The sequence below is a fragment of the Opisthocomus hoazin genome, chromosome 2 (genome assembly GCF_030867145.1).
Source record: "Opisthocomus hoazin isolate bOpiHoa1 chromosome 2, bOpiHoa1.hap1, whole genome shotgun sequence".
Taxonomy (NCBI): Eukaryota; Metazoa; Chordata; class Aves; order Opisthocomiformes; family Opisthocomidae; genus Opisthocomus; species Opisthocomus hoazin.
In genome coordinates, this window is record NC_134415.1 from 41,226,061 (window position 1) to 41,248,330 (window position 22,270).

General features: G+C 40.6%; 1 protein-coding gene across 5 annotated transcripts in view; it reads left to right on the top strand.

Annotated features, from left to right (window-relative positions):
• Positions 1–22,270, top strand: part of VPS54 (VPS54 subunit of GARP complex) — a 53,310-nt gene that overhangs the window by 23,905 nt on the left and 7,135 nt on the right. For 4 of the 5 annotated variants that reach the window (XR_012763108.1, XM_075413338.1, XM_075413337.1 and 1 more), the window contains 13 exons: positions 3,361–3,487; positions 4,535–4,642; positions 7,763–7,818; positions 9,649–9,745; positions 10,226–10,563; positions 12,453–12,582; positions 13,035–13,216; positions 14,016–14,128; positions 15,494–15,557; positions 17,276–17,381; positions 20,083–20,170; positions 21,795–21,916; positions 22,028–22,108. Coding sequence is in view for 3 of the 5 variants with exons in the window: in XM_075413338.1 (XP_075269453.1) it covers positions 3,361–3,487; positions 4,535–4,642; positions 7,763–7,818; positions 9,649–9,745; positions 10,226–10,563; positions 12,453–12,582; positions 13,035–13,216; positions 14,016–14,128; positions 15,494–15,557; positions 17,276–17,381; positions 20,083–20,170; positions 21,795–21,916; positions 22,028–22,108 (1,612 nt within the window). In the remaining 2 variants the exon portion in view is untranslated. The remainder of the gene's footprint in view (positions 1–3,360; positions 3,488–4,534; positions 4,643–7,762; positions 7,819–9,648; positions 9,746–10,225; positions 10,564–12,452; positions 12,583–13,034; positions 13,217–14,015; positions 14,129–15,493; positions 15,558–17,275; positions 17,382–20,082; positions 20,171–21,794; positions 21,917–22,027; positions 22,109–22,270) is intronic. The other variant, XR_012763109.1, reaches the window with a different exon arrangement.

Genomic DNA, 22,270 nt, shown 5'->3' on the forward strand with positions numbered 1-22,270 from the left:
CCTTTTGTCCGTCTGTTCTGATGAGCTCCTCTTCTAACACCCTTTCTAGCTGCTTTGGACTCAAATTTTGTGTAGAAAAGATCTCAGAAAAAGTCTTTTAAAAAATCTTTAAAATTAAATTTAGAAAAAAAAATAAAGAGCTAATAAACTATTGGGAGGAAAGTTGTTAGAAGCTGTTCATCTTTTTCTTTTAGCTTAGATGGTCCATCTTCAGACACCTCAGCACAGTTTCTTTCCTCTTTACTGTTCCTACTCTCAACCACTTCAGTATGTTGCACAGCCCTTGACTGAGTCACATTTGTATTTACCTTGATGATAGTGAGTGTACTTCTACAACCCTGTGACAGTATCAGTCAGAAATAGTTGTGTTTTGCAATCAAGTAACCTATGTGCTACGTCAGCAGAGAGTACAGTTCTGTTGTCCCTATGGTTGGTACACATGAAGTCCCAAGAATGTGCCGTTATTTTATAATTACACTCAGATGTGGAACATACTTGCAGGTCAATACTCATCTTGTCTGTCAAAAGTAATTTCTATGAATAATGCTTAGTTGGTTGCTTTGGTAGAGTTAAAAATAGTAATATGAGTGGGAAATGTCCCCTCTGCTTTAGACATTAAAGGTTAAGAAAAGTGATTTAAATGCAGTCTAAGTCATCAGCCCCACCAGAGATGGAAGTGCAGTTGATAAGCCCAGCACAGTTGTTCCCAAGTCTCACAGTGACCTGTGTGTACAGCATGTCTGGAGAAATAATGTGCAATGGAAAGATGGAGATCTTGATAAAACTTCTCAGTAGAATGCTGTGTTTCTCAAAATAAATAAAATAAAATAAAAATCTAAATTGATGGCATACACAAATACTTCAGCTTTTTCCAAGAAATACCAAATGGATGTTCTTGCTTTGTTCTGAGCAAGAATGCAGCAGTTGTCAAGGGAGTTAAGTAGCTGATGTATTTTAAGAACAGGTTACCTTCTAAATCAGTATCTCATTTTTCTAAATAATTAGTATCTCTCTTTTCCCTAAATAATTCCCTGATCTTATTTTTTTAAAAACACGTTGCTTTAGTGTTGTGCATGACAGCTTGTAGAATTTGCTTTTGAACAGACAGCTTTAAACTGAGTCATGTCACAGAATCATTCAATATAAAGCCGTAAGAAAACTACTCAGATTATACGTACACAAAAATTTTTCCCTTCTTGTCATGCTGTACACAGAAAAAATATAATTTGATTCTAGTTATAGCAAAAACTGCAAGCACCTTAATGGTGCTGTGAAATAATAAATTGACGTATTTAATCTAGGTTAATATTCCCAATGAGTATATGTATCAGTTGTAACTATGATTATTGCTTGCTACTACTATGGGATAGAATTAGTTTTAAAGCTCTCTAACCTTTTCAAGTTCATCTTTTTAATTTTGCAAAAAAACCCCAACATGTTAACTAAATTACAAACCTGTATTGCCAGTTTTTACATTGTTTTCACAGTCGTTGTTCGGGTGATGGAAATACGGTGAGTTTTTTGCACAGGTATGCTGGCATACCACACTTTTCTACTTTTTTTAATACACTAAAACACGTATACTTGGAAAAATAGTTCTCATCTGTGTGTTTTAAAAGATTTTTTTTTTTTTACCATGCACTCATAATTTTATATCAGAGAATTGTAGTATTCAGTCATTTTAAGGACCTGATGTGTGACTGGTATCTCTTAAGAGATAATTGCCAAGGCGTTTCACTGGAGTATGAATTAAGGTTTGACTTGTACATGTGTGTTTCAGGGTGGAGGGTTTTTTTGGTTGCTAGGGGCCAGAACATCATGGCCAAAGTGGCGGCAGCAAGTGCTGGGAACTGGTTGGAGGTTTCCGTACCTGAGATTTGGAAGAGTCGGTTACGTTGTGTTCCAGTGTAGTTAAGCACAGTTACAGAAATAATTTACCGAAAAGCATCTTTGTGCCTGCCTAAGTGAGAGCCTTTGTATTGTGGATATTAGTGCTGCAGTTAGGTTTTGCAACTCCAGTCATTACACTGCAAAGAATAATCTTTAGTTTTTTTCTCTTCAGTTTGTTTTGAAATGTCCATGATGCAATTGGGTTGGGTTTTCTAGGGGCCATTTTTACTTAAATTTTAGATATTTGGAACGTGTCCACTTTGTCCATTCCAGCCGATTCTTGACCAACAGTTTCAAAAGCAGACATGTCCCTGGTCATCTTAAAATTAACAAAACTAAATCTGCTTAACTCAGATCCAGCAAGATTCATTCAGTTCAGCTCAGCGCTGGCCATGTGGGCTTCTGCATGGAGCAGCTACCCTGGCATCATGCTTCCTCGCACCCTGCGTGGGCTGCAAGGCCGGATCCTGTGGGCTTTGCATTGGTACAGCAGTGCTCCTACTAGGGAGTACCAAGACATTTTTGCTGCTCTACCCAAGGTAACGGTCCAGCTACACCAGCACTGAATTAAAAGCAGTGAGCCATGCAGGTTCATCCTCCTCATTTTGTGTCCAGGTTTATCTAAAATATCACAGCTCCCATTAATTCTCACTGGCAAGGTGTCTTTTTTCTTTTTTTCTCTTTAAAAAAATAAAAAGAAAAAGTCTGATTTTTACAGATACTCGATGCTCTCAGCTGTCGGTGGAAGTTGGAAAGCCTAGAGTGTTTGGCATCTTCAAAATTCCTGCTTTTAATTTTACTCTGCTAAAAGTTTCTCTAGCTGCACAGCTTTTCAAGACTGGTCGAAATTTCTGATGTGAGAAATTCCCTTGTGGTTCTGTGTGACAACAGTCTGAAAAATACGGTTTAAAATCTATAATAAGTGGAAAAAAAAGTTTTTAATTTAGAGTAGCGTAAAAATGGCAAACTTGAAAACTCTTCTGTGTTCTCTGAAAGCCATCCTGTAATGTAAAGCTATTACTGTATCTCAGTCGTGTGAACTAAATCTGCGACCACATCAAAAGCTCAGATGTTTGAAGGGGAAGACCCTGCGGACTGATGAGCTGGGGAACTGGACGAGCAAAAGAAGTATTCTTTCTTTTTAATGCCTGTATACTTACAAGCGCTGAGTGTTCTTGGTTCTGGTTCATTTCATCGGAAAGAGAGGTACTCAGCACCTTCAAAAAAAAAAAAAAAAAGCCCTACATCCAGTTTTTACCCTCCATCAATATTCAAGCCCATACGTTTTGCTGCAATGCGATAGTGCCTCTGAAAAAAATGCTCTAAGTAGTGAAAGATTTCAGCCTCCCATTAAGCCAGCATTGATTGCATGAAAATTACCTGCTGGGTGGTTATTTTCTTCAACTGTGAACTAATGATTCATTTTCAGGTTGATTATTTGGCTCATGTCTCAATGGCTGTTTTTCTTAGGCATCTTGGCTCACAGCTTTGTGAACTGGAAAAGCTGATAGATAAAATGATGATTGCAGAGTTTTCAACTTATGCTCGCAATGATTTAAATAGACCCCTAGAAGATGATTGCCAAATTCTAGAAGAGGTATGTCTGTTATTGAAATAAACTGTCTGATGAATATGTTTGCATCTTTAATATACTTAATTAGCATCAACTAATTCACTCAGGTCCCTGGTAGTAACATTATAATTTTATACTATTTCTCTTCTCATCCAAACCTCCCCCCACCTTTTTTTTTTTTTTGTGCCTAATAAAATTAAGTAATTGCAACTAAGATCATGGAACTGCAATCCCGTCCTACTTTATTTTTCCGAAAGAATCAGCTCTCTTTTCTCTGATTAAATGTGTATTGAGTTCGCTTCGTGAACCTCAACATGTAAGTGGAAAAGAACTGGACTCTCATATCTACTTGGCTGTAAAGATTTCAGTTTTGCAATGAAAGCTGATAGTTGCATGTTGTTCTCATTCTGTCTCACTGTACGTTTATGGGTGCTTATATCAAGCATATGGTTGCCCTGAATACGTGCTTCATTTGCAGTAAATATTCCTCATTCCTTTGAAGATTGTGAACTTCTGAAGATTAAGCTGTTGTGATTGCTTTCTAGCCAGGAGAAGGTTTTTCTGGATTTTGCCTGTACTATTCTCCAGTAATTTCTAGACCAAATTAACTGTTTAGTCTTGTTTCATCATGGGTTTCATGAAATATGGTGAATGGTAATAGCACTTAAGTATTCCCATTTCTGCCCTATAGTTTATTTACACTTCTGTGCTGCAATGTGGTAGCCTCTTACTTGTGCTGGTGCAGTTGTATTTAGTGTCATTCTTGGTCAGAGTAAGGAAATTTGTTAATCTTTAGAAATATCCGTGGTTTTAAGCACAACTGGATGAGCGTAACTGAGGAACAGGCATGAAAGGGGCTCGGAGGAAGGAACTCCTTTAGCTGGTATTGCCATAGGAAATTTTGTATAGTTAAAGAATGGCATTAGTCTCAAGGCACTGGACTGATGTAAACACTGTTCACCATGTGTTTGATACATGAACTTTCTTTGTGCTGTGCAATTTCTTAAAATTGTTTCTTGTCCTCACCTTGATATTTTTAGTGTGGTTTTTCATTTTCTTTTTTCTTGATAGGAGAGACTGGTATCACTAGTATTTGGACTTTTAAAACAAAGAAAGCTAAATTTTTATGAAATATATGGAGATGAAATGATTATTACTGCAAAGAACATAATTAAACAGGTAAGCCAAACATTTGTAACATATCTGACAAGGTTCCCTCAACCCCTTACAAATTATTTTTTTAAGTAGTTAAGAACAGCCGTGATGAAGTTCTTTGGTGGCTGATGGTCTCTGGTTTAGAGCAGCTGAGCTTGCAGGCACTAAGGACTTCCTGGAGGTCAGAGGTGTCTTTGCAGAAAAGACCTGCTGGAAGGAGTAGGTAGCACAAGTACAGCAGACCACAGCATTCTCTGTATAAGGATAATTTTTCTGAAATCCCCTGATTTTAGTTTAGCTTTTTTCTTTCTCTTACCACATGGCTTTCCTGAGCACTATAGTTGTGTCGTAACACTTTGTTTCTGAAAAAAAACAAACAATCCAAAAAACACACCACACCCAAAAGTCCTCCCTGCCCTCCAGCCCCAACCCTCCAAAAACCAAACCCCCTAGTTCTTGGTGTAAATACGTAAAAGACAATCAAAAAACTTTGCCAGTTGAAACAATCAAATTCCCAAGAAATGCTGCAGAAAACACTCCTTGCCTGAATGTTAGCACAGACCTAACATAGCACATGATAAAAGGTTGGAAAACATCCTCGCCTTTTCTAAGAGAGCAAGGTGAAGTAATAAAGAAGGTAGAAGTGCTTGCCTGTGAAAATTCTATGAAAAATGAATCCTTGTCCCCATTGCTGTCATCGTTTGCCATTTACGGTAGTGTATCTAGCTTTTCAAACCAAAAATCTTTGCAGATAAACCAGCTAAAACCAACAAACGAACGAAATATAGATGACTTCTTTGGGGAAAAATACATATAATATTTTGGACAATTACATGATGGCTTTTTGTTTGCAAAACAAAAACTCTAGACTGAACTTTGAGTGTGTGTTTGGTACTTTTAATTTTACTGATCTTGTTTCTTTGCTTGCATATCTGGGAAGATTGTGCGAGGGAAGTTTCACTCCCCTAAAGATATGTGATTGTTTTCGGAGTCATGTTCTGATGTGTTATGAGCCACCTCTGATTTGTATCTTAAAGGCTGGGAAATAGTCAGGTGGCAGGTTTGCCAGCAGATGAACAGTCTCTCTGGTCCTCATAGTATAGCATGCTGTTCACAGGTGTGTTGTGAACCAGCTTTTAAAAGTTTGGAGGAGGGGGATTATTATTGTCATTATTAGGATTTTGTTAAGCCAGATCGGCTCCCCCCAGTCCACTTCACATAGCAGCCCCATGGTTTGATCTGGTTGTGCAGGGTGGGTATAGATAACACAGGCTGATGCTGCTGGTAAATATTGTGGTAGAATTAGAAGACAGACAGTGGTGTGTGCAACTGCACCCCTGCTTCTTGTAAGGACTTGACCCAAATACAATTTAAATGGTGTTGAGCATCCCTGCTGCTAGCTGCTTGTTCTCTCCCCACCTGGAATGCTGGGCTGGGGCATTGCCTCTCCCCCTGAGAGATCAGCAGAGGGTGGGAGTGAGCACCACTTTCTGGTCATGCTGTGTTACTGTAAGCCTGGAGAAGCAAGAGAATACAGCTGTGAAGAGCTGCTCTGGGCCTTCACATAAGGTGTAACCCCCAAAAAAGAAAGCATGAATGAATAACACCAGGGTAGAACCGTTCATCTGCCCATCAGTCTCCATTGGCTTTTCACTTGCCTGTGTCGGCAGTCATGAGGAGACGTTTTTTCCTTTGAATTCTTTGTTTAGTTGGACAATAGGCAAGTAGTGCTCCCTGTTTTCCTGCTCATTCTTGATCATAAAGTGCTTTTCCCATTCTGCTGGGAATATTTGTTTTTTTGTTGGATTTTTCAGTTGTTAGCTCTTCTCAGTAATAGATGAAGGTTAATCAACTTCCGATGCAAGTTTCTACTGAATAGGGAAAATAGGACTGGAGTATATCTGTGTGGTTTGTGCAACATGTTTGCGTTATGGCCTATTGTCTCAACTGTTAGAGATTTTTTTCCCTTAAGAAGGGAAACTGTTTCCTTCCCACATCTCAGACGTGCTTCCTGTTTAAATGCATTGCTGGGCTATTTTGGTCAGTACTTTGGTGGCTGCTGGGCAGGTAGAAGAGCAGAGGTTTGTAAGCTATGAGCACACTGCATGGTTGAAGAACAAGGTCTGCTTTTAAGAAGCTTTTGTGCTGACCACTGTTATGCAAAACATAGGTAAAATCCATGTAGCTGGAGGTGGTGGCTGTCAGTCACCATCTGGATTGTACATACTCATTTAAAGGCAAGAGGAGTTCATACACTGCTGACTCGGTTAGGCTGGTTATTGATTGACATTTGGGAGAAAAACCCTAATTCTGTCTGAATGGAGTTGATTTGTACCTAGGGCTTACAAGTAATGTGAAAAGAGGTCAGTGGACAAATTGCCATAAAATAATAGATATGTTTGGAATGAAAATTGATTGTTCTGGGGACCTGAACAAACTGTCCAGTTTTATACGTATCAGTCGAAGAGCAAATGTCCTTTGAAAGAAAGGCCACAGTGTAGCAATAAAGACGTGGAGAAATCTAGGGACAGAGGCAGGCGGCGCCCTGGGGGTGAAGAGGTGGACAGACAGACAGCAAACACTGTGTCTGCTGGGAGAGCAGTTGAAACTGGGTCTGCATTAACAGTTGAAAGCACAGGACTGTAGGCGTGTGCTTCCACGCTTCCCTGGTGCTGTGCCTTCCAGTTTAGGCTAGTTCCCAAGTCCTGTATTGAAAGCTGAAAAGGATGTCAACCAACATTTTCCAAAGTCAGTCACATGGGAAAGGGGAAGAATATGGCTTCTATTCTTAAGTACCTGACCTGAGAGACGTTTTTGAAATGGTGCTTAGCATCCATGCTCAGAAAAGCATGACCCTTTGAGATGGAGCCGGTGTGCCCTCCAGAGCTTAGTACACAGTTGGGAACGTTTTGATCATCTGTATTTTGGAAAGAGATGTTTGATGGGTTCGTTTGGGAGGGTTTCTTTTGGGGTTTTGTTTATTTGTTTTTAGAGAAACAAGTTGTTAAATGATAAAAATGTCTTTATTATTTTACTTTTCCTTATTTAACTTGAGGATTATTGTGCATGTTATGAAACTCAGCAGCAGTTAGAAGGAAGCTAAGATATTTTTTGTATTGTTTTTTTCCCCTTTAAATTTGACAGTGTGTGGTTAATACGGTATCGCAGATAGAAGAAATAGATACAGAAGTGGTTGTTAAGTAAGTATACAGCCAGATTTTTTTTTGTTGGTGGGTGGGGATAGGAAATTGATTCTTTTTAACATAGATAAATTTATCCTTCTAATTTGTGCTTAACTTTCCCTATAATTAAGGATTATCCTTCTGTTTCATCTTAAGCCTCTGCTTCTGTCTGCCTCCGAGAATATTCTGTATTCCCCTTCTCATTCAGATTCTAATGTTACCTTAAACTTACCCTTAAAATAAGTACTAAAATTCTATGAATGTCACTGCATGAAGCATGAACTATAGGTGTGTATCTTTTAACTACTTGAAGGTTATTCCCTATTGTCATAATCTGGTATTTTGTATGAAAATGTGTCAGTAGTTTTAGCACCTCCCGCATGAAGGAGAATAGGAGCTATCCAGAGCAGAGATCAGACAACTTCACACCCAAGAGATGGGTCGGCAGGAACCTTACAAAGCCCAACAAAGGCAAATGCCAAGTCTTGTGTCTTGGACTGAGCAACCCCTTGAAAGAGGAGAGGTGGGAGCTGGCTGGCTTCAGAGCAGCTTGGCAGGGCAGGACCAGGGGGTCCTGGTGGAGAACTGATTGGCCATGGACCAGCAGTGTATCCTTGCAGCTGTATCCTGGGCCATGATAGCATAACCAGCAGGTTAAGGAACAAGAAAGACATTGAGATCCAGCAGAGGCCACTGGGTTAGTTTGGGGCTGAAGCATGGAGTGTAGGAGGAGCAGCGAAGGGAACTGGGTCCCCCTCCAGCCTGGGGAGGGGAACACTCAGGGGAGAACTGCCCACAGCTACTGTATGAGAGGATTATAGTAGAGCTGTAGACAGAGACAGGCTACTCTGAGCTGTGCAGGGGAAGGACAAGGGACAAAGGGCACAAGGTGAAAGGCGAGAAATGCTAGTTGAATCGTAGGAAAAATGTGTTCCCTGTGGGGATGATCAAACACCTGAACAGGGGCCCAGAGAAGCTGTAGCATCTCTGTCCTGGAACGTAGTCAAGCCTTGACTGGGCAGGGCCCAGAGCAACCCTATCTAGTTGGACCTGCATTGAGTGGGGCTTGGACAAGGCACCTCCAGAGGTCCCAGCTCCAGAGGCCCCTGCCAGCTTCTGTTTTTCTGTAGCTCCACGATTCGTTTGGCTCAGCAAAGGATTACCCCAAGGTAATAAAACCAGACCAGCTGATACAGCAAAGTGAGTGGCAGAATCTGCATGGGATTCATACCCAGATTGGGAAAAGAGTGGGCACATGGTCATTTTTAAACGTTGGATATTTGATCACCATTCTCCAATGTTTACTATTCTGCTGTTGGGCCCTAACTGCGCGTTACAGGGTTTAACTTTTGTTCTATCAGTTACTTTTCTGCGCTTTGCTACAAACAGCTGACTTGCACTTTAACAGCAGAAGTGGTCTCATTGCGATGCAACAAAATGGGCTTAATAACACAGCCTTTGTAACACTTGCAAGATACTTTAATTTTTTTTGTAATTTTTTTTCCCCACCACGTGATTTGTGAAAATGTTATTAACCCCCCCCTCCCTTGCTGATAACACATACTTATGCCAGGGAAAAGAACATTATGCCCCGGAAAACACAAAATCATAAATGTGAGGCTTTCATTTTTTTTTTTTTTCAGTATTATCTATTTTTATGTACCTTCTTCCCCATTCCACTTGCATACGTTGTGTTGATTGTGACTGTTGTTCAGGTGATGTCTGTTGTTCTGCTAGATAAAAATTTACAGAGTTTTCCTTATATTTACAGTTCCATGTAAAATATGGTTTTTTTCTTTGTGCCATTAAGCACATTTGCTGTTTACTGAATACTGCTCTTTTTTTTAGGCTTGCAGACCAGATGAGGATGATGAATTTTCCTCAGTGGTTTGATTTACTGAAGAATATTTTTTCTAAGTTTACCATTTTCCTCAAGAGAATAAAGGTAAGATAATCATTTACCAGGAGCTCCATATAGTTTAGACATGAAATGGAATGAAGTTACTTTCCATTTGAAGTCTTAAGGTGTTGGTTTTGCTTTTAGAGTTCAAACTTTTGATTGAAAGCAGGTTATGTGAATATCAGCATCCAGGGCAAAAATGATTAGTGCTAACAAAGAGAGCAATGGGAAGGAGATAATGCCTCTTGTTGCGTGATTACATCCATTCAGGCTGCTAAGGATTAGGACAGAACTTTTGTATGCGTTAGATTGCTCCAAATGAGGTTTCTTTCACCATTCTCAGAAACATCTGATATTGGTTACCATCAGACAGATGGGTCTGCCTCTGAATGCTAATTACACAATAGAAAGGAAAGCCAGGATTTAGTTTAATTTTCTGGGTAAAATAAAATCTCTTTTTAGCACAAGCTTGTGGCACAGGGTTTTGTGGGGTTTTTTTGTAATAAAAGTTATATTTGATTCTAGGCAACGTTAAATACTATCCGTAGCGTGGTTTTCTTGGTTCTAGACAAGAACCAAAAAACCAGAGACCTGGAGGACACCTTACAGAAGAACTCCGCTAAAGACAGCACGGTGGACACAGAAGTGGCTTACCTGACTCATGAAGGCATGTTTATAAGCGATGCGTTCAGCGAAGGGGACCTCCCGCCTGTAGCAGCTGACACTACCTCTCAGAGAAACACTTCCCCAAACAGTGAGCCCTGTAGCAGTGATTCGGTCTCTGAACCAGAGTGCACTACCGATTCCTCATCCAGCAAAGAGCAAACGTCATCTTCTGTTACCCCAGGGGGAGTAGAGATGATGTAAGTAAATGTGCTGCCTGTCTCAACTTTGCAACATGTCATGAACAAGGTGTTAGGTGAAGGTGGTTGTTTCTAGTGGTACAGTACAAAAATTACTTTGGAGGAATGTGCTTTTCTAGATCAGTGAAGTGGAATGGCTCTCCACCATCGCCCCTAGAGACTGCCATCAGATGGTGCTGTCTCCCAGCTCACCTTTGTTTCATTTACTTGCCTTGCTTTCACCTCTGTCTGTAGTGGTACGGGTACCGATTATGTCACTTCTTACAGAAAAGGGCCACTTCTGTACCTGTTCTGCTGGGGAGCCCGCTTCTATAGAGAGAAGGAGGGATGCAAGTCTAGCCTACGTGAAAGACAGATTGTTTGTCATGCCTTTAGCATGCAGAAGCATCTCTATTCCTTGTCCATGTTTCCTATGGCTATTTTTTCTGGGTTTTCTCAAGCTGGCTTTGTGGTATACACCTTGATAAATTCCAGAGAAAAATCTACTGTTTGTTGTCAACTATTTGACTTGCATGGTTAAATAAATCCGTCTCGATGCTTTGGTAACATAGGCAGTGCTGCCCTGTGGTGCTCCAGGCTCCAGAGTTGTAACCTTTTTGACATCCTTTTATGGATACCGTATTTATGGCTGGAAGTCAAAGCTACCTTTTTGAAAGAACCAAGGCATGGTGTCTGTGGGACTCAGGTATGAGCCACTTCGAAAGCCAGCATGTCTGGATACAGAGTTCTATGAAGCAAAATTGAAATACCGCTTGTTACCCTGCTGAAGGATGGAAGATAGCAAGTGGCCTGCTCCCTCTAGCTCGCTGGTACTCAAGTGTCTATATTTGTGTGTTTAAGTGACTGTCAGTTTTGATAGAAACCTTCCCCCTGTAATCACAATGCTGGCTGAAGGAGATTGATTGAAAATAAATACGCTGTGCATAAAACAAATTCAGGCCTCTGTATATCCAAACATCCGTTATGCGCTGGAAGAGAAATGCAGTGTGAAGAGGAGTCCAGAGCTACAGTGAGGAGCAGGGAAGGAGAAAGGGCCAGATCTGAACTGGTCTGGAGCACTTTACCAAGTTTGCTGAAAATGTACCACCCAGCTAGAGCTCTCAAGCAGTAAGGTTGTTTCCGAGGCTGGTTGCGTAACTGTTCTAAAATGAACTTGCTTCATCCCTCTTCTGGTTTTCTTTGCACCCCTGCGCTGTGTTTGGAACAGGCTAATGAAATTACATAGTTACAACAACGTTAGCCCAGTTGCTGCTCTCTAGCGTCCCTGGTTTTCCCTCTCCTTTCATACTGTCAGTCCTTTGAGCAGCCACACTGGACCAAAAAATTGTAATCTTAACTAATTATGGAGTGGCAGAGCTGTGCTATGGGCTAGCCTCAAAACAGGAGACAAATCACAAAAGGTTTTTTAAAAAGCACCAACTTAGGAGCCTGAAGTCTAAAGAGCTAATAGAATGACAGCCTATAGATTAAGGCGGTGGGGAGTGCAGAGTATTTGAGGCCCTACACATGCGTTGGAAGACAAATGCTGTGTTTTGTCTGTCATACGCTTGTGATGCTCAAGTGTTACAGAAACTGGGTGAATTTTAGCTCAGTAAATGTTAGTAATGTTTGTGGTATTAGTAATGGCTATATCGTGTTTTCTCTTAGACCATTAATAGCAATTAGAACATTTAAAACAAAATGTTATTAGGTGCAGTTGTGCGTTTCCTTGTTACAGGGACTGACATGACATTGACAGCAGCTTAGAAGGTCCCATCTGTACAAAGTGACTTTGGTGATTAACTGGCACTTGACAGTTGCTGCAAGGCTCTTTCCTCCTTTAACTTGTGAGCAGAAATACTGGTTGTTTTGTAAATTTGTGCTCAACCAACTGGTTCTATCATTTGTAGGATCAGTGATGACATGAAGCTGACTGACCTGGAACTGGTCAGGCTGGCAAACAATATTCAAGAGTTACTTTACAATGCCTCTGATATCTGCCATGATCGGTCAGTCAAGTTCCTCATGGCAAGAGCAAAGGTAAGGAGCTTGGGTCAGACTGCAGTTAGTGTCTCATCCTTAATGAGAATTTATTCCCAAATTACTAATTTAATGAGTGATAGTTCTGGAAAGGCGTTCTCAAATGAAATGAAGTAACTGTTCCTACCACCACAGGTGCTTGTTGTTAATGCCCAGAGCATGCAAGCGTGAATATACTATGTCATTGTAAGGCAGTGTGGGTTTCTGCTACTTTTTTTTTTTTCCCCCCTTTTTAATATTCTGACTTGCTGTCTTTGCAGCTCCATGCAGAGAATGCATACCTATGACAACATGGCTGCTTGGACTGCAGCCTGCCTTCGCTGTCCCATGTAGGGTTAAATAACGTGCCTTTGAAAATACTAGTGGCCCTCAGACACAGTAACTAGTTATTTCTTTACATCGCTGATATTTGTGGTGTTATGTCTCGTTACAATTGTTTCCTTTGCATGTAGGATGGCTTCCTAGAGAAGCTGAATTCCAACGAGTTTGTTGCTCTTTCTCGGTTGATGGAAGGCTTTATCTTAGATACTGAGCAGATCTGCGGCAGGAAAAGTATGTCCTTGCGAGGAGCACTTCAGAGTCAAGCCAACAGATTTGTGAATAGATTCCATGAGGAGAGGAAGACGAAACTAAGGTATCTCTGGGTAGAAGATCTTTGTGCTCTTACATGAATAATTTTGTCCATCATATGCCAGGCAAACACAGTCTTTTGTTGCCTAGAACACTAGTAAGCCAGTTGTACTTACAAGCAGTGGGGAAAAAGTGGTGTTAAAACCCAGTTATTTTCAATTGGTTTAGACTTCTATGGTTTTCATAACTTAATTTCTTCAAACTGGATTATTCTACAGTTGCCTAAATAAGGACAGTAATAGCTACAGGAGTACTCAAGACTGAGATTGAAGGGCAGGATTGCTCTGTGTCAGGGGTTAAGTAACTTCAGGATAATTCACTTCCAACTGTTTTTGAAAACAAACAAACAAAAACAAACCCAAAACAAAACAAAAAACCTCACAACTCAAGAAACCTCTAACAGAAACACTTGATAAAATCCAAACCACTTGGGGAACAGCCTTCCCAGTAACATAAGTAAGTCTCTTTGCTCTCATCCATCAAAAGCTCTTAAAATTCCAGTATTTACACATTGTTTCAGTGGCAGTGATCTCATAAGGATCTTTATTGCCTAGAGTAGTCTTTTGTCATCTGTGATAGACTGAATGAAATTGTGAGAACTCTAGGCCAACACAGTTTTTCTGTTTTGCTACTGCCAGTTGTTGGGCACTTATTTCTGATGAAGATGAATAACATAACATTTTGGGCCACTGGATTTTTTAAAAAATTACTATAGTTTTGATTCCACGGCATTACAGGCAGGAGAAGTGTTGAGACAAGGTATTTCATTTTCACAGCCTCATCTCTTTTGTGTTTATAACTAGCCTACTTTTGGACAATGAACGCTGGAAGCAAGCTGAAGTTCCTGCCGAGTTTCAAGACCTTGTCGATTCAGTGTCAGATGGCAGAATTTCTCTCATTGAAAAAAAACCAGCAGGTGTGTATCTTGCAGTCCTACTGCTAACTGTATTTATTACCTGCAAATGCTGCTATTGAATGTTGACGGGCATATTCCCATGTCATTCTTGATCATCTGTGTTTGTTTGCTTGCTCTCTTCTGGGGGGACTGGAAGGAAGTTAATACCTTTTTCCTTCCTTTTTTCCCCCCTTCCTTTTTTCCCCCCTTCCTTTTTTCCCCTCTGTTACTAGTGTTGAAACTTCCTGTACTAATCTTAAAAGGTGATTTATGTATTTGTTGAAAACTCTTTGAAGTGTTAGCACAGGGAGGGAGCTACTGTTTTATACAAGTATTCCCAGTGTAGAGTCTCGCAGTCTTTGCACAAATTCAGTCTTTCCCCACAACATAACGCTGAAGTGTTGCAAGGGACCAAGGAGCACGTGTGTGTGCTCAGCCTTCCTTGTGTTAAATAATGCTTGTTCTTTCCCACTACTTCATCTGCCAGTTGCTCAAATGAAAAGCATGCTATGTGGCTGCTCATGGAAGTGAAAATTCATGTACATTCAATTATTTACCTTCCCACAGAAACCTCATTTGACCTCAGACAAGTCACTTCTTTCTCCTTGTGCCCTATTTCCCCATGACCAAAATGGGAATGCATTGATGCGTTCTTACCTTGTGAGGATTCTCATCCAATATTGCAATGATGAATGTGTGTGAACAGCTGGAACAGGAAGAAATCATACATAGAGGGGAAAGAAACTGGCGGTAGAGGAGAAGGAAGAAAATACAGTAGTGTCATGGTGGAGAAACCCCGACTCTCCCAAGAGGAATATAGTAGAGACAGAGGGCGCATTAGGCAATAATCACTCCAGTTATGGAACGCGGCACTGAAATATGCTCATTGAGCACTGGTCTTAAAATAAGCTCTTGCAGCTTCCTTCAAGAAGACAGAAAACTGGTGGCATCAAATTTGTGGTGAAAAACTGCCTCAATAAGAGCTTCTACTGTGAAGCCTGAGGAAGAAGTGGTTTGAAGATAAAGTATTAATATACACAGCAAATCATTTGAGAATGTACAGTAGAAAATCTAGTGACTTTTTCTGCTTTCTTCTTCTATTTGTAATCTGTTGTATTTGAAGTGTCTGAGCCCATGATGACTGTGGGACTTTCGGGGATTTTTGATCTAAAATCCCAGCAGACAGTAAAATAACTTTATGGGTTGCAATAATTATGATGGGTGACCAACTGTGTAATAACTATTGTAAGAGAGAGCAGTGCTCCAAGATTGATTGTGGTTTTTTTCAAGCCTTAGCAAGTGAACACTAAGTTTTTAGAAACTAGTATTTTTTGTGCTTGTTTTTAGTTCCACTCATCCCTTTTCCTTTCTTGCTAAAATGCCTAGCTACTGAAGAAAGAAAGCCAGCTGAGTTCCTTATTGTTGAAGGACAAAAATATGCAACCGTTGGGTAAGATGCATTCTTATCTATTAGCAGTGGCAAGAACTTTTAAGTAGAATTGTGATGAATACTAACAGCTTTAGCAATGTTATTTAAATAAAAAACCCCTCTCATTCCACAGACTGTTTTTTCTTTAGTTCCCCAACAGTTGTAAAACATTGCAAGCTCTTCTGTACATTAAAAAGCTGTTTCTTCTCTGAGTGACTAGGCTGAAATCTATAGTTTCATTTGAATGTGTTTATTTCCAGTTATTTCATGAAAACACATAGTCATGAAAATAGAGGTTTGTCTTCATAGCACACTGTTGTTAGTTCTTGTACTATAGGTTCTCTCTGGCAAAATACAGGAGTCCACTACTGAATTACTGCTTATGTTATTTGGAATAGGAAGTAGGATATGGGGTATTTCAGAAGCTGCATATGCTGTTTCTTGGTATCCTGATTGCTTTGGATTGGAAAGTAGTTTCTTAAAGCTGGTTATATCAAAGACATTTTAAAATATATCATACTCACATACTTCTTTCATTTAAAAGCATGCTGTGTTTCCAAAGACCGTGAGACTTAAGTATTAAATATGCATGAGAGTGGTTTTAGGGAGGGAGTAAAACCTGGAGATCTCAGTCCCCAGTGTCCTAACATCAATTTTACCCCAAACTTAAAAGTTCTGATTTCCATAATGTCTTTGACCAGCTGTCAATTTATGAGTTGCTTTATGATTATGTGTCATTGTTCAATTAGAAACAGAAGCTGATGGCTCAAAACTTCTGTGCCAGCCAACTGGTATCACTGCAAAAGAGCATTTCAGGTCGAGTAGGAGCATTTGAACATACTTTAAAGGATAAAGTTTACTTAATAGACGGTGTGTTTGATAATCCATCTCTGCTCATTTGAAACTTGTTACATTTAGCTCTGTGAAGCAATTGTCAGCGTCATATTGGTGCAAGTATTTGTTTTAGTTTACACACTTCTACATGCAGTTACATTGTATTTAGTCAAATAAAATGCATTCACCAAAAAAAGCCAAGATGTTCTCCAAAAATTCTCCAGGTGTTTATTTTCAGTTGATTGTTCATCATCTTTCTGCACTCCACTGCCTAAAGGAAGATTTTATTTTTTGAAATATTAGAATACCTATTCTGAACATTTGATCTTGCCTTAGGTTTCTTGCCTTCTGTGTATTTGAATTCAAAGAGGTGTAACTGCTCTTTGTGGAGCCTTCCTAATTCCATCCAGTAGCTCCCAAATTCGCCGGTCCCTGCTGAATTCAGAGGAAATTGCGGATGTTGAGCATCTTTGAATATTTGGTGCTGTTTCTTCACCACTGCCTTCAGTCTTTGTGACTCCTTAGCATATTCACTACATCTTTTCAGTGGTTGTTGTTGTCTACATTCTGTGGATTTTTATACTTGCTCAGATTGGCCAGGGTTACACAGTAGTAAGTAGCTTTTTTTGGAGATCAAGAAGTTACAGGAATAAACCTTAGAGATTTTCTCTCATAACATGTTAAGTACTTTTTTCACACGCTACCCTGTGGAATGGATATTCTTTATGACCATCGTTATGTACATCTTTGATGTTTTACTTCTGCTTCAGATCAGTTAGTGGGTTTATTCAATGCTATAATCTCTACCATTAGGTAGCTTTCTATCAACATGACTGGCCTGTGTTTGATTTCTCAACATCTTCTGTGCACTGAGATGACATATTTGGCTGTTTTCTCTCTTGTAGGACGGTATTGCTGTTAATAAGAATAATTCTTGAGTACTGTCAGTGTGTGGATAACATTCCCTCCATCACCACTGACATGCTTACCCGCCTGTCTGATTTACTGAAGGTATGACTCCAAATGTACCGTCTGTGCTAATCAGGGGTATTCAGGGCAGAGAATGTGTCTTACTCTCTGTAATGCTTCACGTGCTTTTATGATTCCATATAAATGAGGTGAATTGTCTAGAAATGACTGCGTTTGTTACTCTGCCAGAAAGTAGCCTTTTAAACTAAGGGCATTAAAGATGCAATTGGTTGTGTGAATTAACTTTGAGAAGGCTGTCTTTCCTCTTCTTCACCTGGTGTATTGGAAATCCCATCTAGTAGTGTTTGTTATAGCTGCCTGTCCTTCAGGCTGGGTGTAGGATTAATGCTGCTGAAGAAAAAGTAATTTGATCCCAGATGCCACAGAGACATATCTATATTCAGGAAGGAAATGAGTCCCTTGGTTTTTACAAGTCAGTAGTGGTATAGTCAGTAGAAACATGAAAAATAATATGGGATGAAGCTTCTGTTGTAAAATGTAAAGATGATGAAAGACCAAGACCTTTTTGTTATTTATTTCTCACTAGAGAAGAGGAAAGTTGGTAAAGCACAGATACTATGAGGTAATATAAGTAAACAATAATAAAAGGAGCACATGAATGCACCTTAAACCTGTCATATATATATATGTCGGCTCTAAAGCCTGACAGTTAATTTATTTCAAGGTTTTCACTTGTGTCTTTGCCCACAAAGGTTATGTCAGTTATTAGAGTTCTGAACGTAAGCATAATCAATAAAAGATGAACAGATTCTATTCTCCAAAAGTACATTTTACTTAAGGTGGGGCTGGGGGAGGGGAAACATACCCTAGGAGGTGGACTTTTAAATAATCTTCCTGTTGGTAGTTTTGTCTGAATAACCGGATGCAGGAACACTCCTCCCTGCAGTCGTCATTCAAATTCACCCACAAACCTTCCCCTCTGAAAGCAGTATCCAAGGCAGATCAGTCACTCTGGGGCTGGATGCCCCTCTTCACCTCTCATTCTCCAGCTGCTGCTTCACTCAGGTCTTGCAGCACCTTTTTGCAGGCAGGCAGAATAGCAGCAGATGCCTCAAACTTGACCAGATTTGCATCTGTGTTACTTCTGTCTCCCTACCATACCTTGTTCTAGCTCTGTGTCATTTGTGTTTTATTCCATGGTATTCAAACGTCATGTGCAGTTGAATTATTGTATTTCCTATCTGGCAGCAAGGTGCCATCAATTGGAGAGATGCCAAGAACAGCTAGCAACAACAAAAGCTCAGTTATTACACTTTGCACAAAATAAGAGCCACTCAAGGTGTCCTTGCAGGTCACTACACTTTTTGTTTGACAACTGTCAGAGCTAGCAAGCTTTGAAGGTAGCAAGAGCTAGTCTTTATTGTGACGGAAACTGCAGAGTGTTCCCAGGTAATAAAATTCCAGGCCATTTTGAACTGTCGCTGCAACCAGAGTGAAATGTCACCTGTGTATGGACAAAAACACGATCATACTTACTGGAGCTGTTTAGTTGGTGCAGACCAGAGAAGGCTTGCAGCCATGGTACCAGAACGCAGACGTGCTTTCCTCCAAGCAGTCACAAGGAGGGGTTATTGCTCTTTTTGATGTTTCAGGCATGCTGCTTCCTCGCTGCTTTGTCTGCAACAGGCTGTCCGATAACGGAGTAATATCCATGAAAGGCAGGGGGAGACTGCGAGTGTCTATCATCCTTTGTAGAGCATGTTTTTAAAAGTCAGTGCAGGAATCGGGGACAGCAGCGGCTCCTCCATCTCTACTGCATCATCCAAGCCAGTGTAGAGTATCTGCTGTCTCAAGCTGGATGGTGGAGCAGGATTCCAGAATAAGACAGAATATGCTAACAGGAACTGTCTTGCTGTCCAGAGACCTTGCTGGACTGGGTGCATTTAATGATAACTTCTTTTTTGCTAGAACTAAGTTGGGAAGATCAAGTCATGAGTTGTCCACTATACCTGCAATTCTTACAGAATTGGTTTTGACATGGCTGAACATCTTTTGTGCATCATTTCTTAATCTTGCTGTTTTACAGTGTTACAAACACAGATTCAGCCACCTCAGCAGCAGTTTCAGTAGTTTCAAGTTTTGTTTAACATCAGCAGTGGGGAAGGTCTAGAGCCAGAGCAGAAAGTTGTTCTTTTGATATTTTCCATTCTCATACTACACTTACCTACTCTACTTTACAAAACTAGTGAGATCCTTATCCTTCAGTCCGTCCAAGGCCCTGATTTGCTAAGTACATTTTACAGATTTCTAGTACAAAGCTGTTCTTGTGTATGGCTTTCAAAGTAAGGCTGAATACAGCTAGTCTGCAGCAAGTCTGACTTACTGCCTTTCCTCTCACACTGAAAGAAGTCTCACCCAAAGGTCTCGGAGAGAAGCAGAAATTAGTCCCGGAATTTAAATCACCGAGTAGCTAACTGTATTTTTAATAACAGTATTTCTACTTCCCTTTGCTGAAACACTGCCTTAAGTGCTTTAGCATAAACTGAGTCAAAAAAATACAACGGGCCAATAGCTATGGAGAGTGGTGAAAAAGTTCTTTTTATCTTAGTAGTTAACAGTTGTGGGCTCCTCTGTAGTAAGGGGTATGTGAAACTCTGGTACTGGCCTTCATAAGAATCTGTTTAATCTTGCAAAATTCTATTGGTGGTATTTCTAAACTGTGGTTTTGAGTAGCTGTTAAAAGAGCCAGCATGAATTGTTGCTGTCTTTTTCTTTCTCACAGTATTTCAACTCTAGAAGCTGCCAACTAGTGCTGGGAGCTGGTGCGTTACAAGTTGTTGGTTTGAAAACAATCACTACAAAAAACCTAGGTATGGATTTCTATAGAATGTCAAAGCTTGTTCTCCTGCCTGTTAAAAAAAAAAAACAACAAACCAAACCACAACAAACACAAAAAAACCCTAAACATTTATGATAAGCTGTGTTTGTGTTGCGGTGCCATGCATGGAACACAGAGGGTGGTAAGACAGTGCTGGTTAGGGGGTAAAACGCATCTGAAAGCTAGTGAATTATATGATTAAGGGGTGCACTAAAATCCTTCAAATTCCTTTGCTGTCTGCTGGATTGCTTTAAATGTAAAGCTTCACGGTGTTACATGAAGGAAACGTAAGAACAAATATACGGGCTAGCAAGTTTTCCGTGAAAATTTTTTGACTGCGGGAAGGTGTAGTTACTTTTTCAGTGGTGCCTTTGACAGGCTTGGGAGCTGCTTTGTGTTCAGATCTTGAGACTTGGAGGTAGGTAGGTAGGTGGAGGGACGCAGCCAAACCCCTGTCTCCCTGTGCATTTCGCTGAGCTGTGCTGTCCCGTCTGGCCCGTGCTGCTGTATTCTGTAAGGCCGTGTCCACATACAGCTCCTGCAGGTTATAACCACATGTCAGTAACGCACATATTTCTGTGGACGGCTTCGAATCAAATAGTTTGTCTTTATGTGGCTGAGTGTCCCGGCACAGTCAGGTAACTTAGGGCTCTGTGTGCTGAATACAAACTGTCATCTGGCGTTAGAGTTTCTCGTTTTCAGTGTGCAGCTATTTAGCTGAGTTGCCAGCCCCAGGTTGCCTGCCTGGACTGCTTTTGCGGCTCTGAAAAGCTGGGGAGAGCTAGGTGCCCAGTTCCATGCTACAGAAAAGTCTGACATGCTACTCGAGACCCCCAGTTTTAAACTGTCTACTGAAATTAAGAGCCTTTGTTTGATGGGTTGAAACAGATACTTGAACTTGCAGTTTCCATATTTCAGGGTGTCCTGATTATCAGTCTGCATTTCCCTTTTTAAAAGAGAGCAGCTTGAGGAGGGTGGATTGAGAGGCTTTCCCCCAAGGGGCCACAGGAGCAGACACAAGTGAGCACAGAGAAGCTGGGGTCAGGTCTTTGCTCCAGAATGTGGTGACCGCTCTGGCACCACCGTGTGTCCTGCTGCCGGCTCAGGCCCTGATGGTCACGGGAGAAGCTCGGTTTTGGGAATCCTGCCGGCACTGCAGGCAGGAGCAGGCTTTGGGCAGCTCCGCACTGGCAGGGCATTTAAGTACACCTGCTGCAGCAGAAATACTGATGCCTTGAGAACGTGGCTGCTGAGGTTAGGTAGCTGATGAGTCAGGTCTTTTGAGATCTCTCCGATGTCTGCATGTGCTCAGGGCTCAAAATGTCAAGTAGACACTTAAAGCCTCTTGTAAAATTAGTGCCTTATCCCATATATTACAGAAGCTGGGTGTGAATAGCCAGGTACTAGTCTGGCATCTTCACTGGGTGGGGTTTCCCAGTGGAAACAAATGCTTCCTTCCCTGGGGTTTTGTATGTTTGTTTGTTTGTTTTAAAAAGCATGTTAAATTGTGTCAGATCTGTTATTTATGTTGAAAGGGATACAGTCTATACAAAATGACTCTTCCTGTGTAATAATTAAGTTATTTTTCTTTCCCTCTCTTGCTTCTGGATTTACAGCCCTTTCTTCACGTTGCCTACAGCTAATCGTACACTACATTCCTATTATCAGGGCTCATTTTGAAGCTCGACTGCAACCGAAGCAGTTCAGCATGCTCAGGCATTTTGACCACATTACGAAGGTAATTCTTGTGGCCTTTCCTAATTAAACACAAAGTTCTGCTTTTCAGCTGTGCTCTGAAGAATATGAATGCCATTAGATAGTAAATAAAACCTGCTTTCTTCCATTACAGGATTATCACGACCACATAGCTGAAATTTCGGCAAAGCTCGTTGCCATAATGGATAGCTTATTTGACAAACTATTATCCAAGGTAATGATTTATGGAAGTAATTACCCACTCCCTAAATTGCAGTTGGAGGTCTCACTGTATGCAGCCTAGATGTTTCAAATGGAGTCTTAAACTTTCCTAATCAGGAATTGTTTGAATTTCTTGGAGCTGTATAAACACAAAGCTCTGTGCTGTACTTCTGAA